The following is a 12,635-nucleotide window of genomic DNA, read 5'->3' as shown; positions in this document are numbered from 1 at the left end:
CTGACACCAGATCACACTGTTAAGAAAGCATGACACTAAGAATGTTAGTCCTTACATCCCACCACTCTTTCTTGATTCTTCAAATTACAAAAAATGCAGAGTGACCTAAGGACATAGCTCCTGTCAGACCGCTCACAAAGTCTGACTGCCCTGTACTGAATGCTTCCTGCAAAAGCAATCTAATAGGATGCCCCTGGTAGTGTAATATATTTGCACACCACTTATTCCCTAAAAACACCTGCCTAAAGATGTACTAAGATACTTCTGTAGTGATCTAGCAAAATCATCCTAAACAAGGCACTCATTATTTTAACTTTTAAGATGGTGACAAGTAGAACTTTCCTTTCAATTCTATAGCCAACAGCTGACTTGAAGGAGTGACCATCTCTGAAATATGACTTTCACATCAAAAATACTGTAAAACTGTGCTTATAATCTGTCTGTGGTGTGCTGCTGCATCCTGTTATCAAATGAAAAAAACTGTGCAAAACAGGGAGGAAATGAGCAAAATACGTAATTTCTGGAGGATAGTTGTAAGGTGTTCAAAATGTGAATAGACTAAAGGTTTTTCTAGTAACAAGTTCAACATTTAATTATACATTTACAAAACAAATAAAGCTGTAATAACCATCTAGAAAATGTTGGTATACCACAAAAGTCCACGGCACCTGAACAAAAAGTGCACATATAACAGTTGTCACCAGAAAGTAGTGAAATATGAAAACTACATAACTTATAATTTAACATTTCTTCACAAACATCTGTTATCAGTAAATTATAAACAAGCAACTGGTATTTTATTAGAAAAAGCTAAATTTGAACATCTATTTTTCCATAAAATTTATTTTATCATAGCAGTCTTTGGAAAAGGTCATCTGAGGTGAAAGTACATTTTCTATACATTTTTAAGAATGTTTTACTTCATTGGTGATACTGACTCTCAGCAGTCCAGAACAGGGGATGCCTCTGTTTTGTCTAATATAGGTTACATGCCTATCTAGCCTTTTACATTCTTTTTTATTCTAGCCTTTCTTCTCTTGGGTTTGTCTTAAATGCAGTTACTGTAGCAGCTCCTGCTTCCTGCCAGCATCACAGAAAAATCTCAGCTTTCTGGGTAGCAGATTTACTTCTACATTCATAGCTTCATATTCCTCATTATCAATGCCAAAGAAGCCTGTAGTGCCCTGCAACAAAACAAAGAAGAATGCACAGTTAAGTTCTCTCCACAAAGAAAACTGGTCATGTGGAAAATGTAATATTACATCAGTGAGTTAACACTGCATTGTTCTAGGTGCCTCTGAAATACAAACTAATGACATGGGAACTTTGTGGATTTTATTAACTTACTTTTAAATGAGAAAAATACTCTTAAGACATTTTTCTTCCATGACCTAGGCCCAAGGCAGACAATGTGCTAACAGAAAACAACGGCTAGCACAGCAATGTTAACCAATAAAAATTATGTAAGTATTGAAAGAAAAATACAAAATAAAAAATATTCAGAATTCATTCAGTACTATAAAAACAGCTTTCCCCCAACAAAACTTTGACATTACAGTAAATCAAACTGTTTTTTCTTCCCACGTTATGGAATAACCACAAAAATACAGCCAACATTTTGGATTAATATTTATTTTGATACTTCACAAACTGCCTTACCAAAAATCAACAGCATTCACCATATGATGAACTCAAAATTAAAACGAGCTTAATATAAATGAAACTCACTCAACAATTAGCAGTTAGTTGACATTTACAGACCCTCTACTTCACTTTTAAAGAGACACTGCTCAGAAAAATAAACATTTTTTACAGAAACATTATCAAAATAAATCAAAAAGTCCAGTAAAACATAAATGGACAATATAGTAAAACACCTGGCACTAATTAATGAATGAGCTGTTAACAAGCTGCTTCCTAGAGTCCAGGGGTTGGACCTCTCGGCCTCCATTTGCCTACTGTATGACTCTGAACAAGTTACCTAACCAGACAGTGCTGTGGGGCAACTGGAAACTGCTGCATGGCTACTTAATAGTCTCCTGGGCTCTATTACTAGTAATCAATACTTCTACGTGGAAAACTCAATTTTTACTAATATCCTTAGTCATCCCTCTTTTGCTCAAGTTCTTTGTGTGTTTAGGCCTCCATTGTTTTTCTATGTATCTTCCTGGTGATGATCTATCCTGACTTGTCTCTCTTCTGCCCAGTTGTGTTAATCAGGTCCCCCTGCATAATTTTCAGGTTATTACATTCTTTATGTTCTCTTCCTTCCATTAATACTCTTAACTTTATGTGAACATCTCCTCATTCACCATTCACGTATTGCCCAACCTTTCTTTCCGCGTACCCGACATGCTTCTCACGTCCTGTCTTGTGCATATGCATGTATATTCTCCACTGCTTCTCTACTACCTTTTAATTTTTCAGATTCAATCTTTCATCTACAATATTCTTTTTTTATTTTGTATTCTACATAAATTCATTACTGATCCCTGTGAAACTAGACTCTCATAAGAATCCACCAATGTTCTTCTGCCGAAGCATCTCTTTTAACATTTGTTAATGAATCTTTAAAATGTTTTATTGAATGTTTTTTTCCAAACCTTTTTTGAACACACACAGTCTTTTTCAAACTCTCCGAAAAGGGTCTCTGAATGTTAATTAACGGATAGCTGCAGTGTGAGATTCATTTGTAAAAATAAGAAGTTATGTACTTACCATAACGTTCCATGTGAGATGTTATTCTCGCCTTCATTATTATTGATGGGTACGGCTCCGATTTGGCCAAATAGCAAAGCTCAAGGTCTCAAACAGCTCGAGGCCAACGCCCTATCCCACAATGCATCACTACATTCCCCAGAACTTGTTTGCTGCCAACTAGTGTAGAAACCTATTCCAAATTTCAAGGAAATCATAAAATCCAGGGAGAAAGACACCCTCCAGGAAAATCAAAACCAGCGTGGAACCTCTCGTGCCTCCAGACATAGGAAGGGGGTAGGAGGGAGGGTCGTAATAATGAAGGCGAGAATAACAACTCACATGGAACGTTATGGTAAGTACATAACTTCTTAATGTGAAGTTGTTGAATCTTGCCTTCATTCTTACTGATGGGTAGCGTCTCCAGCACCACAATCTTGGGTGGCTCACGGGAGTACCTGTTTCAGGACAGTAGATCCAAATGAAGCTCTGTCCCTAGAGGCCTTGTCCACTTTGTAATGAGATATAAAGGTATGTGGATTTGACCAGGTGGCAACTGCACAAATAGAATCTATAGGTAACCAGGCCAAGAAGGCTGTAGAAGTAGAAACCACCCTTGTAGAATGAGCCTTGGCCTTATTATGCAATGCAATACCCGCTTCACTGTAGATAAAGGAGATACAATCAGAGAGCCATTTCGATAAGGTAGTTTTGGAGATAGGTGCACCTTTTCTTGAGTCTGAGAAGGAGACAAACAGCTGATCAGCCCTTCTGAGATCTTTTGTTCTGTCCAAATAAAAACAAAGTTGTCGATGCATGTCAAGTTTGTGAAGCATATACTCCCAACTGGTTTGAATGGTTGGGAAAGAAAACAGGCAACTCAATCGTCTGATTCAGAGTGAATTCGAACATACTTTGGGTAGAAATGATGGATTCGTCCTGAGGGAAACCCTATCTTTATGAAATATCGGATAAGGTGGGTTAATGGAAAGGGCTTGCAACTCCAAAATTCTGCATGCTGATGTAATGGCCACCAAAAAAGTGGTCTTCCAAGAAAGATACTTCAGCTCACAAGAAGAGGCAGGTTCAAAGGGAGGAAGAATAATTTTGGATAAGATTAGATTTCAGTTCCAGGGAGTAGTAGGAGATATGATCGGTGGTTTTAAGTGCATCGTACCCTTCAAAAAGGCCTTAGCCAGCTTATGAGACATGATAACATTTTCGGATGCACCTAAATGAAAATTAGAAATAGCAGCGAGCTGGACTCGAATGGTCGCTGCTGCAGCTCCTTCATTGAACAGTTTTGTTAGAAATTCCAGTATATTTGATATGGTCGCCTGGAAAGGGTCAATATTATTCTGTTGTGCCCAGATGGAAAACCTTTTCCATTTACTGAGGTAAAGTTTCTTAGTCGAAGATTTGTGAGACGACAATAGGATATGTCACGGTTCTTCTGATAAATTCTGGAACCTGGCTATTCTGGGAAATGGAGCAGCCAAGCTGTCAGTTTGATAGACTGAAGAGAGGGATGAAGAGCTCCTGATGAGTGGGTCCAGGATCCAAGGCTCTTCTAGTAGATGAGGCTTCAGAAAGGGGAACCAAACTTGACGAGGCCAATATGGGGCAATTAAGAGAAGTCTCCTGCCCAGAAAACTGGCTTTCTGCAAAACTTTGGGAATCAGTGGAAAGGGGGGGAAACCATAAAGGAGTCCCGGAGGCCAATCGTGGACAAGTACATCCCTCGGGGATTGTCCCTGTTGAGGGATCAGGGCAAAGTAGTTGCTGCACTTGGTGTTTGTGGACGTGGCAAAAAGGTCGAAGCAAGGCTGGCCCCATCTGCAGAAAATAATTTCTGCTATTTCGTTCTTGAAAGACCACTTGTGAGGTAGCAGAATAGCTCTGCTGAGTCTGTCTGCTATTATGCTGGTTCTCCCCGGATGTGCATTACAATCAGAAAATGCTGGGTGGAATCTGCCCTATTCCATAATCTCAGAGCCTCTCGACACAGGGGGGTAGGATTTGGTTCCTCCTTGTTTGTTGATGTATCAGACTATTGACATGTTGTCGGACTGGATTGCAATCATGCCAAGGGGAAGAGAGTCTTGAAAGGCTGCAACGCTAGAAGAACCGCTCTCATCTCCAGGACGTTTATGTGCAAATGAGCCTCGTCAGCCTGCCAATTACCTTGGGCTGTCCGTCCCTGATAATGCCCCCCCCACCCGATCAGTGAGGCATCTGTGTTTACCGTTGCGACTAGAAAGGGAAGAACAAATGGGCGGCGCATAGTCACTGTCTCTGACGTTAGCCACCAGCGAAGGTCTTTCTTGCAAGAGTCGGTAATCAAGACTAGGTGATTCAAGGGTAATTCCTGAAAAGTCCATTGCGTGAATAGCAGCCACTGAAGACTGCGCATGTGGGATCTCGCAAGGGGTATTGCAATAATCGCTGCTGCCATAGTGCCGAGCAGTTTGAGAATCTGTGATGCTGGTACTTTTTGCTTTGACAGGAGATCCACAATTTGTTGTTGGAGGACAATCACTCTTTCGGGAGGGAGCTTCAGGGACATGCTGACCGTATCTAAGTCTGCTCCTATAAAGACTGTATGCTGCGATGGCAATAAGGCAGACTTTTCTAAATTTATCATAATGCCCAGCTGTGAACATAGATACCTGGTAGTGTCCCTTGCCCGAATAAGCTGATGCCTGGTGGGGGTGGTAAGGAGCCAGTCATCCAAGTAAGGAAACACCTGGATTCCTGAATGTCTCAAGTGAACCATGACCACTGCCATGCATTTGGTGAACACTCTGGGGGCTGTAGTGAGACCAAAGGGCAGTGCCCGAAACTGGAAATGACTGGCTCCCAGCCGGAAGCGCAGATGATCCCTGGATGGCCTGGCCATTTTGATATGGTACTACGCATCCTGGAGATCAATAGAGCACATCCAATCATCCTTCCCTAAAAATGGGAGAATGGACTGAAGCGTAACCAACCAGAACTTCGTCTTCACCACATATTTGTTGAGCCTGGTGAGGTCCAGAATAGGTCTCCAGTCCCCTGTCTTCTTTGGTACCAAAAAGAACATTGAGTAAGTTCCGGATCCTTCTAGTCTGCTGGGACTGGCTGGATGACTTTTTTTGCAATAGTTTTTGGACCTCTATAGATGCTACATCCCATAGACTGGGTGGAATGTCCGGGATTCCTTTTGTTTGTCTAGGGTAAGAGTGAAAAGGGATGGAATATCCTCTGGATATAACGTTTTGTACCCATCAGTCTTCTGAGATATTTAGCCAGGTGCCTAGGTACAAAGACAAACATCCCCCGACTGCCTCCAGAGCAGGACAGTCGGGCCTCCTTTCAGGAGTGCTGACAGGGCTTCCCAAGGAACTGATCCCTGTCACCCTGGTTCTGTGGACCCCCTTTGCCACATGGGCGTCGTCTTCCACCATTGCCTCCCCCTCTGCCCCTGGTGGAGGCTTCACCTTGTGAGTTCAGAAAGGCTCCTTGGGTCTTATGGAACCACATTTTCCCACCTCGTTGACCTTTTGGATAAGGTCTAATAGGGGTAGAAAAACAGACTCCAACAGCAGATAGAGTCTTACTGTCTTGCTCACATCTGGTGAGGGTCTCTTTCACTTTTGGTCCAAATAAGGAGGAACCATCGAAAGGGGCATTCACAAATGATGACTTAAAAGGTTCCGCAAAAGAACATAAGCGCATCCAGGAATGTCTCTGCAGAGCAATTCCTGTACCCGAAGCCCTACTCATTCTATCAGCTGCGTAAGACACAAGGCACATGGATGAGTTTACAATGGAATTGAGGGTAGCAAGTTGAGACGTCACCTTGTCTGCCACAGAGTCGGCTACTACACCCTGGAGAGTATCTCCAAGCTCCTTGAGGAGATCTCTCTGTGGACGTGTGAAGTGGGTCAGGTAGTTAAATGACCGAAGTGCAAAGGTTGTAGAACTGAACATGCGGTTCCCGAATCTGTCCATTATCCTAGACTCTCTATTAGGAGGATGGACAGACGTAGAAGTCTCCATCTCCTTTTTAGTGGCTGCCACCACCACCATGGCATCAACAGGTATGGGTTTAGATAAAAAGGCCTTGTCATGGGGTGCTGATATGTACTTGATTGGTCTTCTAGGAACAGGCTCCATAGAATTTGGTGCCTCCCACGTACTTCAAGATAAAAGATCCATTAACTTGTCAAAGGGCGGAGACACCCAAGAGGTGGAGGGCCGGGACCCAAAAGCCTACAGGAACACCAATTCGCCCTTGGTAGGGTTTGGGGGCTGCCAGTCCCCCCTCTGCTTAAGGATCTCAAGGATATCCCTGAAGGAAATAACCTCAGAGGGGGACCTTGGGGGCCCTTCCGATTCCTCCAAATCTATGTCTGACTTGATGGATTCTTGAGGGGAATCCAGATGTCTCCTCTTACATAACCTCTTCCGAGGGACCTCCTCAATGGGAATCTCTGGGGAGGTCTTGGAAAAGCAGGATTCCCCCAAAGGGGCATTCTGAGGCTCTGGGTCCCTGTGCTTATTGTGAACCTGTGGAAGAAGAGAAGAAACAGGCGCCTTATGGGAGGAGGTGGCCATGTCAGAAGTTGAGGAAGTCCGAGGGGACAAAGCCCTCCTCATAACATTGAAGGCTCCATGGCTCTGAAGCGAGTAAGCACCCGGGTTCAAAGACACCGAGGACTCCTCCCGCACCAAAACCACCAGCTTCGAGCCCGAGGTAGGAGCCGAACTCATCCGTGACAAAGCCCCAAGAGGAAGAGTTGGAACTGATGTATCGGTTCGACTCCCCCCCCCCCCCGGAACCGACAGGAGAGTGTTGACTCCCAGATCCCACCGCCGGAGCAGAGAATATCAGGGTGGTCAGTACCGACAGGTCAGTAGTGAGTGTCGGCACCGACGGTTCAACCAACGACTGTATGGCCCCCTCTGGCTCCGAAGTCTCAATTCGAATAGGAAGCTAGCAGGACAGGAGTGGACTTGTCAGTTCCAACAGGAGTGGACTTTGTCAGTTCCAAAGCACCTTAAGCTGAAACCGACAGAATTTTAGCAAGCACTGGATCCTAAAAAAGTCTCTGCACCACTTAGTCCATGTCCGAATCCAAAAGTCTGGAAGCCCGAGAGGAGACCACCGACGGAGACGGTGACCCCAGAATCGGGGACCTCAACTGGTTCCAAGACTGGGGACCGACTCCTACCAGCAACCTGAACGGTCAGCTCCGATGACACTGGAGCTGAGACCGTATCCTTTTTTGTAGTTTTCGACACTGAAGAGCCCTTCGGAGCCGAACTAGATGAAGAGGCTGGAGAAGAGGGTTTTGGTTGACCCGGAGCCAAATCCAGGTCGGATTGAAAAGCCGACTTGATTAACCCCCGCTCCACTAACTTGCACTTCCTCTTGGCTAGCACCCTGGAACTAAAGCCATGACAAATAGCACAGACTTCTTGTAAGTGTACCTCACCCAAACAGTACACGCATGTAGAGTGCCCATCTGCAATGGACATCTTCTAGTTACATTTTGGGCACCTCTTAAAACCAGATTTAGCCTTTTCTGACATATTAAAGAAATAAGCACACAATAACCAAAAATATGCCTAACCAGCTAAAGTATATGAAGGCAGCTAAATTTAAGCTGTAAAAAAAGCCCTACAGGCTAAGGAAAACAAAAGGGCCAAAAAACGGCCAAAAGCCTAACCGGCTAACAAACAAAAAATTGCATGAAATACTGCAAAGCCTAACTTGGCTTGGGATAGAGCAACCAGAATAACAGGGACAAGCCCAACAAGAGAGAAAGAAAATAAGCTATTAAACTTTTTTGAAAATTTTCTCTGAAAAATCACAAAAAGTACAGTTGTGTACAATTACCATAAATGTAGATGTTCGAGTGTATTCACTGTTACAGTCATCACATTTGAGTTATCTGCCTGCAGGAAGTCCTCAGCTGGCCTAAATACCAGAGTCTTGGATTCCTGCGTTGGATGCTGTCTCTTCTTCCATGACGTCAGGGGTGTAAAACATGCAGCCAAAGCCATTACATCAGTTTTTCTTGCCCCAGATGTCAGGTGCCCCCACAATGGGAAGTAATTATATGTTATGTTACACCTCCAACACAAAAGCAAATACACCAAAAAAATTAAATACATCAAACAAGAAGGAAAGGTAGAGCCAAGAGAAGTCAGGGAGCTGGAGGGAGGGTAACCAGGACTGCAAGAGTGAATACACTCGAACATCTACATTTATGTAAGTGTACACAACTGTACTATGTTCTTCGTGTTTCACTGTTGCAGTCATCACATTTGGGTTGCTTCCCAAAGCTAAGGAAGGGAGGAGGAAGTTAAAGAGCATTAGGACCAGCTATTAAGCCCTGCAAGACTGCAATGGCAAAACCAGCTCTGGATTTAGAAAAAATAGGCATGTGGTAATGGTTGGTGAAGGTATGTACAGAGTGCCAGGTAGCAGCTTCTAGAATGTCCCTGGTAGGGACTCCTCTGAGAAAGGCTGCAGAGGTATATGCAACCCTGGTGGAATGTGATCTTATCCCCTGTAGGGTAGGTTTTCCATGGTGCTTATAGCAGAAATTAATGCAATGGGCTATCCATTTAGAAATTGTTTGCTTTGAAATGGCCTTCCTCTCTGCCCCTGCAGCAAAGCCAATTAGCAGTTGTTCAAATTTTCTGAGAGGCTTAGTCCTCTCCAAATAAAATCTCAGTTGTCTGTGCACATCCAGAGAGTGCAGTATTCGTTCTCCTTTGGTTTGTGGATTAGGGAAAAAGGTAGGCAAATGAATGGACCACTTGGGCATAAAAGAAGGATTAGTCCTGAGGGAAACCCTGTCTGCATGGAAGATAATGAAGGGTTCCACTGCCATAAGGGCCTGTAATTCAGACACTCTTCTTGCTGAAGTGATGGCTAGAAGGAAGGCTGTTTTCCAAGAAAGGAATTTCAACTCTGCAGTTGCAGCTGGCTCAAAGGGAGGGAGAGTGAGCTTTTCCAATACAAAGTTAAGGTCCCAGGTTGGAGTAGGGGCTCTTCTGGGAGGGTCTTAAGTTTTTGGACCCTCTAAGGAATTGCTTTAGCAGTTGGTGAGAAAAGAGGGGTGGGCTCAGTATTATAATGTGCTGAAATGGCAGAGGCATGAATTTTAATTGATGAGAAGGATAGGCCCTTGTGGAGCATTTCTGTTAAGTACTGAAGAATATGAGGTAAGCTGGGCACCGTTGTGCCCACCCTGAGTCTGGCTCCAGGAGCAGTATTTTTTCCACTTTTCAGCATAGGATTTTCTAGTACTAGGCCTCCTTGCCTCCAGAATGACATCTAGCACCTGCTTACTGAGGGAAGTTATTGGAAAGCTCAAGGAATTAGCCAGGCTGCAAGGTTCAGGGTTTGAAGCTGAGGGTGCAGAATCTGGCCCGCCTGCTGGGACAGCTGGGAAGGGGTCTGAGGCAGGTGCCATGGTTCCAGTAGTGTCATACTGCGCAAGAAGGGGTACCAGTGCTGGCATGACCAGTCTGGTGCAATGAGTATTGTCCTTGGTTTGTCCTGTTTGATCTTTTGCAGAACCTTCGAGAGGAGAGGCAGGGGGAAAGGCATAAACTGAGAGGCTTTCCTAGGTAAAGGACAGGGCATCCACTTTCCAGGCTTGCCTGTGGGAAGTCCTTGTGCAGAATTTGCCCAATTGTTAGTTCTGAGGGGAGGCAAACAGGTTTACCGCTGGAGTACCCCATTTGTTCCTCAAGAGATTGAATATTTTTTACTCCAGTTTCCATTCGTGTGGGTCCATGAGATTTCTGCTTAGGTCGTCTGCCAGTGAATTTAGCTTGCCTGGCAGGAATTGAGCTTGCAGGTGCACTTGGTAGCTCAAGGCTGTGTTCCACAGAGCCATGGCTAGTCTGCAGAGAGGGTACGAGTGGGTTCCCCCCTGCTTGTTTATGTACCACATAACTGTGGTGTTGTCTGTCTTTACCAATAATTGTCCTGGAAGAATGCGGTCTTTGAAGGCTGTCAGAGAATTCTGTACAGCTACCATTTCTTTTTGGTTGACATGCAGGTGCATCTGTCTCGGGTCCATTTGCCCTGGATGCATTGCCCTACCAAATGAGCCCCCCATGCATAGTCTGATGCGTCTGTTAGGGTTTGGGCGGCAGGGGTAGAGTGAAAGGGAGCCCCTTGTTGTGGTAGCAGGCCTCTGCCCACCAAAGGAACACTGTCTTTATACAAGGAATGATAGGAATCATTGATTCCAGGTCCTGAGAATGTTGACACCATAGGCTTTTTAGATACTATTGTAATCTCCTCATATGTACTCTTGCATATGAAATTAGTAGAATGCAAGAGGCCATGAACCTCAGGGATTGCAGAATTTTCCTTGCAGATAGCTGGGTCTTTGTGGCCAATAGTTTGAAGTAGGTTGTCAAATAAACTTGTTTCTCAGGCGTGAGGAAAGCCATCTGGGAAGTTGTGTTCAAGCTTGCTCCCATGAATACAATCTGTTGGCAGGGTACTAGGTGAGATTTCTTTTCATTTATGGTATACCCCAGAGAGGTTAGAAAATTCTTTACGAATGCCAGATGTTTTAATAGCAAGTCCTGGCTTTCTGCCTGAATCAGACAATCGTCCAAGTATGGGTATATTTGAATTTTTTTCTGCCTGCAAAATGCAATGGCTGGAGCTAGATACTTTGTGAATACCCTGGGCACAGTAGATAAGCCAAAGGGAAATGCAGAGGTATTCCCTGCAAAATTCATTTATTGGCATGTGCAGGTAAGCTTCCTTTAAGTCTAAGTTTGCCAACCAGGCATCTTTGCCTAGCATAGGAAGCAGCTGTTGAAGTGTTAGCATTTTGAATTTTGGAATTACCAAAAAGGTGTTTAGAACAGAGAGGTCCAGGATAGGACGCCAGGAGCTGTCTTTTTTGGGTACCAGGAAAAGTCTTGAATAAAAACCTTGTCCCCTTTCTTCTGCTGGGGCAGGTTGAATAGCCCTGATACTTAGAAGACAGAGAACCTGCTGTTGGGCCTCTGCCCACTGATTTGGTGATAGGTCTGGCCAACCGTTTTGGATTGGTAGGGTGTGGAAGTGGAATCTGTATCCTTGGGAAATTACATTCAAAACCCATTTGCCTGGGTAATGAGTTCCCAGTTTCTTGCATGCAGGGCGAGCTTTCCTCCTAAGGGAGCAGGCAGTTGAGCAGGGCTTGGAAGAATTAAGGTTTAGTCATTGTGCCATTTTTCCATAGGGGGGGTGTCTTATTACTCCCTGCTTTGGAAATGGGAGCCTCCTACTGCTTAGGCCTGTGCGTAGCCTGAGACTGTAACCTAGGTGGTCTGCTGTTCCTGGGTGTGGACTAAGAAAGCCCGGAAGAGACTGGAAAGGACCAATTCTTTGAAGGCCAATGTCTATTAAATCTTGGAGGCTGTACTTGCAGGAAATCTTTAACAGTTTGCATAGATTTAGCTTTTTCCTCCATCTTTTTGAGTACTTATTCTGCTCTGTTGCCAAACAAGCGGTCTTGGTTTAATGGAGCATCCAGTAATTTAGCTTTAACATGATCTGGCAAGTTTTGCTCCTTAAGCCAAGCATGCCTTCTAAGTACAGATCCAGTGACAGCAGCCCTGCAAGATGCTTCTAAAGAGTCAAAGCCACATTGCAAAGCATGTTTACCAACTTGTTCTGCAGAATGCATTAAATCCTGTAATTCTTTGTGTTCAGCACAGTCAGGAATCAAACATCATTTTCTGTTTAAGTAGTCCCACAATATGCTGCTGGTACTTTAACATATGAAACTGGCAATTTAAAGCCCTAATGGCCAAAGTAGCAGAAGTGTATACCTTCTTACCCCATCTGTCCAAGGCTCTAGAATCTCTATCAGAAGGGGTAGGATTTTTGGCAGCAGTAGCCTTAATGCCCTTTGGTCCTTGGG

The 12,635-nt window shown here is 44.1% G+C and overlaps 1 protein-coding gene across 1 annotated transcript in view; it reads right to left on the bottom strand.

Annotated features, from left to right (window-relative positions):
• Nucleotides 1–565: 565 nt before the first annotated feature.
• AGK (acylglycerol kinase) overlaps nucleotides 566–12,635 on the bottom strand; it is a 929,730-nt gene continuing 917,660 nt past the window's right edge. The window contains exon 16 of the mRNA XM_044088489.1: nucleotides 566–1,184. Within this exon, the coding sequence (XP_043944424.1) occupies nucleotides 1,059–1,184 (126 nt within the window). The 3' untranslated portion in view covers nucleotides 566–1,058. The remainder of the gene's footprint in view (nucleotides 1,185–12,635) is intronic.

This window comes from Protopterus annectens, chromosome 11.part0, assembly GCF_019279795.1.
Source record: "Protopterus annectens isolate FY-2018-M chromosome 11.part0, PAN1.0, whole genome shotgun sequence".
Classification (NCBI taxonomy): domain Eukaryota; kingdom Metazoa; phylum Chordata; order Ceratodontiformes; family Protopteridae; genus Protopterus; species Protopterus annectens.
This window is presented reverse-complemented; position numbering and strand designations above follow the sequence as displayed.